Source organism: Procambarus clarkii, chromosome 6, assembly GCF_040958095.1.
Source record: "Procambarus clarkii isolate CNS0578487 chromosome 6, FALCON_Pclarkii_2.0, whole genome shotgun sequence".
NCBI classification, from domain to species: Eukaryota; Metazoa; Arthropoda; class Malacostraca; order Decapoda; family Cambaridae; genus Procambarus; species Procambarus clarkii.
The window spans coordinates 49,549,664-49,555,790 of NC_091155.1; the positions used below are offsets into that span (position 1 = coordinate 49,549,664).

Genomic DNA, 6,127 nt, shown 5'->3' on the forward strand with positions numbered 1-6,127 from the left:
TAGGGACAGGGGAACAGAGACAAGGACAAGGGGACAGAGATGGATAGGGGGACTGGAGGAAAGGGAGGGGGACAGATGAAGGACAGCGGACAGAAAGAGTGGGCAGGGGGACAGAGAGGTACAGGGGACAGAGAGAAGGACAGGGGGACAGAGATGGACAAAGGGACATAGAGGAACAGGGGGGACAGAGAGTGACAGGGGGACATAGAGGAACAGGGGGGACAGAGAGTGACAGGGGGACAGAGAGAGGAACAGGAGGAACAGGGGGACAGAGAGAGGGACAATGGGATAGAGAGGGACAGGGGGACAGAGAGATGGAAAGGGGGGGCAAGGGGACAGAGAGGGGGACAGGGGGAAAGGTATCGGGGACAGAGGACAGAAAATGTGGGCAAGGGGACAAAGTGAGGGACAGGGGGACAAAGATGGACAGGGGGACAGGAGGAAAGGGGGTAGATGTATGAGGGGGGGAATGTTTGCGGAAGATGGAGAAGGGGTATTTAGAACGGTAAGTTAGAGAGGGGGCAACTAAGGCGCATCATTGAAAAGCAAATGAGCATCATTGCAATAGCAGGAGCCACGCACACCTTTAGCCTGCGTTGTTGAGACATTGTCAAGTAAGCGATGTCCAATAACAGTATCTTCGGTATTTAAGCGATACCTTAAAAAATACTGGAAATATTGAAAGATATTAATCCAGATATTAATCTCTTTGTGCAACGCACACAAGAGGCAACAGCTTCGAGCTCTACAAGCGGCAATATAAAATAGAGAATAGGCGATTGTTTTCACTCATAGTGTAATAAACCCACGGACCCACCCACCCGCTGAAGCCGTAAATACCAAGACATTACTTCCGTTTAAAATTAAGCCGGAATAATCCTCAGGTATGTGAAGGATGGGGGAGGCCTTTGATCAACCGCCGACTTCCTGCCCCGTCGACGGGGCCATCAGTCCTCAGTGTGCCCACAGCCAAATTCATGTGAAACATGTATGTGTGTGTATTAAATATTTTAATTTATTATTTCCAAGATTTAGCTGTTAGCTCTTGGACCCCGCCTTTCTAAGCGTCGGTTGTCTAATGTACCGACTCTCGGCCTCTTTTCCTCCATCATATCTAAACAACATATATTTTTATCTAACACACACACACATCCCCAAGATGCAGCCTTTAGCAGCTTCCTGACTTTCAGGTTCCAATTTACTGCAAGGTGAATAGAGGCATTAGTGTGTGTATGTTTGTGTCTGTGTGTGTGTACGTGTGTGTGTGTACGTGTGTGTGTGCGTGTGTGTGTTTTTGTGTGTATACTCACCTAGTTGTTGTTGCGGGGGTTGAGCTCTGGCTCTTTGGTCCCACCTCTCAACTGGCAATCAACTTATGTACAGATTCCTGAGCCTACTGGGCTCTATCATATCTGTATTTGAAACTGTGTATGGAGTCAGCCTCCACCACATCACTGCCTAATGTATTCCATCTATTAACTACTCTGACACTGAAAAAGTTCTTTCTAACATCCCAGTGGCTCATTTGGGTACTAAGTTTCCACCTGTGTCCCCTTGTTCGCCTACCACCCGTGTTAAACAGCTTATCTTTATGTACCCTATCAATTGCTCTGGGAATTTTGTTGGTAGTGATCATGTCTCCCCTTACTCTTCTGTCTTCCAGTGTCATGAGGTGCATTTCTAGCAGCCTGTCCTCGTAACTCATGCCTCTTAGTCCTGGGACTAGCCTATTGGCATACCATTAAACTTTTTCAAGCTTCGTCTTGTGCTTGACAAGGTGTGTGTGTGTGTGTGTGTACGTGTGTAACACACACGTACTTATGTGGTACGTGTGTACTACATAATTGTAAGGCGTTTGCTGAATTAGAAAAGTCGGCTAGCAGTCCACCCTTAACGACACAATTAACTCATTGCATAAAAAATACGTGGCTGTGCAACAGTGTGTGGGAATTGGGGAACTGGTGTGCATTTAGACGACTGGTGAGGACCAACAATGACGTAGAAGGATGGCACCAGCGTCTGAATCAAAGGGCAGTGAGGGACAACTTGGCTTTATATATTTTAATCCCGTTACTGTACCGTGAGGCGTCCCTGGTAACCTTGCAATACCAACTGGTTTCTGATCAAAAGCTAAAGTCCAGTCGCCGCAAGGGCAATAAAGAGAAACAGGAACATTTGTGGAAGCTTTGGGACCGTTACGAGGAAAAACAGATAAGCACCTCACAGTTCCTCAAGGAATGTTCGCATTTTATCCCAGGAAGTGCCTGAACTAGAATTAGAAAACAGCAGTCTGTTTACTGGTTGCTATTTAACTTAAGTTAGTTGTAAATGATAATGTAAAAATAGCCACTGAGAACTGATGAGTTGCCCAAGACTTTTGCTCGTAAAGAGGGAATGGATTACAAACTTGGACTGCCTTTGAGCAGCCTGAGGGCAGCAATATCCCAGGAACATCAACTAAATTTCGGAGACTTGAGGCAAAGTGAAATTCACACCAGTTACTCCATCTATCATCATTCTATTATGCAGGAAGAACCGCACGTCTATGGGTCATCCAATAATGTTAGCAGACTTCTAGATGTTACCACTGCTAGGCTTAGGCTCGGCTACAAGTACCTCTGGGAGTTTGTAACATTTGCTGATGTAGATTTGACTAAATGTAAACTCTGTCAGCAGAACTATTCGCTTACTTTGCGTCATTATATAATGGAATGTGAAAAAATCGCGGAATTTAGAGATAACACCATCAATAGTGTCCAAGAAATGTGTAAGTACTTCATTCATAATGATGTGCTGCCCGAAATCTTAGCGAAGTATCCAAAATTTGCTTACTGTAGGTAATGCATGCACATGACTGTAAAGCTGCCGCCCAGTTGGGTGGGTGTGCAGCAAGACTAGTAACTTTGTGACTCACCATAGATGTAAAGTGCCTTGTATAGTGATTGTTGTGAGCCTCTTGTTGATCACTTGTGACACAAAGATTATTGATGTGTGTATTTGTGTAGGTGATTAGATATGTATGTGTATGTATATATGTATGCGTATATATATATGTACATGTATGTATGAGAGTGTGTACATGTATATATAATATTTATAATTTTGTAACTAGCGTCACAAATTGTTATTTGCTTAACTAAACGAACTAGAGGGTTCACCGATTATGTGCCTCTGTAATCCTTTACACCACCGCCCACGGGATGGGTATGGGGTGCATAATAAAGAAAGAAATTGAATTGAATTGGTCTGATTAAGATTTTATAACCATGTAATCTATGTTTTGCTCCACTACTTACTGGTTGAGTATGGGGTGCATAACAAATAATAGCCTCCTTCGGGGGAGCCTAATACGTGTTAGTCTTAAATCCTTTAATCTCAAATCTTGCTACAATGTTCCGCTTAATATATGTTATGTACTCTCGCAACCCAATGTACCTTCTTGTATATAAATAAATAGATTTCAACTGTAAGGGGGTATGGTTTGCACCTTGTTATTCTAATAATGGATAAATAATTCTAATAATGGAAGCGCTAATTATATGAACAAGTGCCATGTATTTATTCAGACGAGAACAACAGCGAACACAAACCAGCGCATATACGAACGGAATGGTTTATATGTACAAACTTCTCAGTGAACGAAGTTGTTTCTAGCCCGGTATCCGAAATTGCAGTATACGACTTGACCAGTCCCCAATGGTAGAGGTATTAGTGTGCGATGTTGTCAGTGTACAAAGTGTCTTGAATCCTTCAAGCTAACGGTGGTGCTCCTTCCCTATTACAAATTTGTTTATGAATGTATTTGCTTATTGTCTTGCCTATTTTTCTGGATCTGCTTGTATTCTGTTTATTACAACTTGTTTATTACCTTTCATATTTACTTATTGATTATATATTTGATTGAAAAAAATAAATAAAAAGAATGCAAAGTAGTGCATTCACCATGGGAGCAATGTTTCCTTCAGAAAGTATATAAATGTGTACCATTGTATCTTAAAAAATGAATTGCAAGCATATTCTTTAATTAAAAAAATGAGGAAATCATAAGAGTTAAATGTAGAAAACCAGTTACTAACAATAGTAAAAAGTAGGAGAAATAAAGTGTGGCACCAGAAAGAACATTGGAACGCCTAGGTGAGCGTCGTGGCCATTATCACAACACGGGACGGTGAGTGTCCAGACATGAGCATAAAACCTTCCCACGTACGACCGTCGTCGTCCCTAAATCAACACAACAACCTTCCCACAAACTGCACCTATCATAAAGAAGAAGCCCACCACTGACCTTCAAGTGCTCACATCAAGTCTAACTCTACAACAGCCTAAGAAACAACACTCAAGCCTTTCTTGCAATTCATTTTTTTTAATGGGGTGAGAATAGCTTGAGCTACCTCATCCCTTTGTGTGTATTTTACCTCAATAAACTTATTTCAATTTCAAGCCTTGCTTAAGCCTCAACATTGACGCCCCACCGTGAGGCGTCACCCAGCATCACCACTCGTGCAGTCATCCATGGAAAAAACCTTCCCACAAACTGCACCTATCATAAAGAAGATGAAGACTCACCAGTGTCCAGAGTGTGGGAAGGTATTTACTCATCTTGGAAATATGAAGAAACACATGTTAGTGCATTCGGGTGAAAAACCTCATAAGTGTCCAGAGTGTGGGAAGAGGTTCAATCAGCTTGGAAGTATGAAGACTCACATGTTAGTGCATTCTGGTGAAAAACCTCATAAGTGTCCAGAGTGTGGGAAGAGGTTCAATCGGCTTGGACATAGGAAGACTCACATGTTAGTGCATTCGGGTGAAAAACCTCATAAGTGTCCAGAGTGTGGGAAGAGGTTCAATCAGCTTGGACATATGAAGCGTCACATGCTAGTGCATTCGGATGAAAAACCTCATAAGTGTCCAGAGTGTGGGAAGAGGTTCAGACGTCTTGGAGATATGAAGACTCACATGTTAGTGCATTCGGGTGAAGAGCCTCACAAGTCTCCAGAGTGTGGGAAGGTATTCACTTATCTTTCACATATGAAGACTCACATATTAGTGCATTCGGGTGAAAAACCTCATAAGTGTCCAGAGTGTGGGAAGAGGTTCAATCAGCTTGGAAGTATGAAGACTCACATGTTAGTGCATTCGGGTGAAAAACCTCATAAGTGTCCAGAGTGTGGGAAGAGGTTCAATCAGCTTGGAAATATGAAGACTCACATGTTAGTTCATTTGGGTGAAAAGCCTCACAAGTGTCCAGAGTGTGGGAAGGTATTCACTCTTCTTGGACATATGAAGCGTCACATGTTAGTGCATTCGGGTGAAAAACCTCATAAGTGTCCAGAGTGTGGGAAGAGATTCAGACACCTTGAAAGTATGAAGACTCACATGTTAGTGCATTCGGGTGAAAAACCTCATAAGTGTCCAGAGTGTGGGAAGAGGTTCAGACACCGTGGAAGTATGAAGACTCACTTGATGATGCACATTGATGAAAGACCTTTTGAGTGTGATGAGTGTGGCAAAAGGTTTAGAGATCGTGGCTCTATAATACGTCACATGTTAGTACATACAGAAGAAAGGCCTTTCGAGTGTGATAAATGTGGCAGATTATTTAAGTCACGTAAAGAAATAAAAGCACACATTTTAGTACATTTGAATGATAAACCTTCATGAGTGTCCAGAATTTTGGAAGAGATTCGATCATCGTTGTAGTATGAAAACTCACAAGACGGTGCATGTGGGAGATAGATAAAACATTTTGAGTGTGAGAGATAAATCAGAAAATGGTTTAAGTATAATGTATAATAAAGCACATATTAGTTCATTAACTTATAATACCATTTTTCCAATTTTAAAATTGTTGGAAATTGTAAACTTTATCAGGAAAATATCTTGCACTCTCCATAGCTTCAACCATTATTTTATTATATATTTTTATACTGTTTTAGCTTACCCAATTCCATATACTGTATTAAAAAACATGGTGTTGCTACTTCACGTTAACTTGTTTCTCACTCTCCAACCCCTGCCCTGTTTTCCTTTCTGTTGTCATGATTGTGTATGTACAACTGGTACCAATTGTCTTCTTTGATATCTGTGTACCTCATAGCTTCCGTTCCACTTTCTTCTCTGCCACTGA

The 6,127-nt window shown here is 41.8% G+C and overlaps 1 protein-coding gene across 1 annotated transcript; it reads left to right on the forward strand.

Annotated features, from left to right (window-relative positions):
* The first annotated feature begins 5,196 nt into the window (after positions 1–5,196).
* Positions 5,197–5,661, forward strand: LOC138356181 (zinc finger protein 610-like). Its single transcript, XM_069311913.1, has one exon. The coding sequence runs from the start codon at positions 5,197–5,199 to the stop codon at positions 5,659–5,661; it is 465 nt and encodes a 154-aa protein (XP_069168014.1).
* Positions 5,662–6,127: the final 466 nt, after the last annotated feature.

What these genes read in the sequence shown, in the direction of transcription:
- LOC138356181 (XM_069311913.1), top strand. Translation starts at nt 5,197, where the DNA reads ATGAAGACTCACATGTTAGTTCATTTGGGTGAAAAGCCTCACAAGTGT.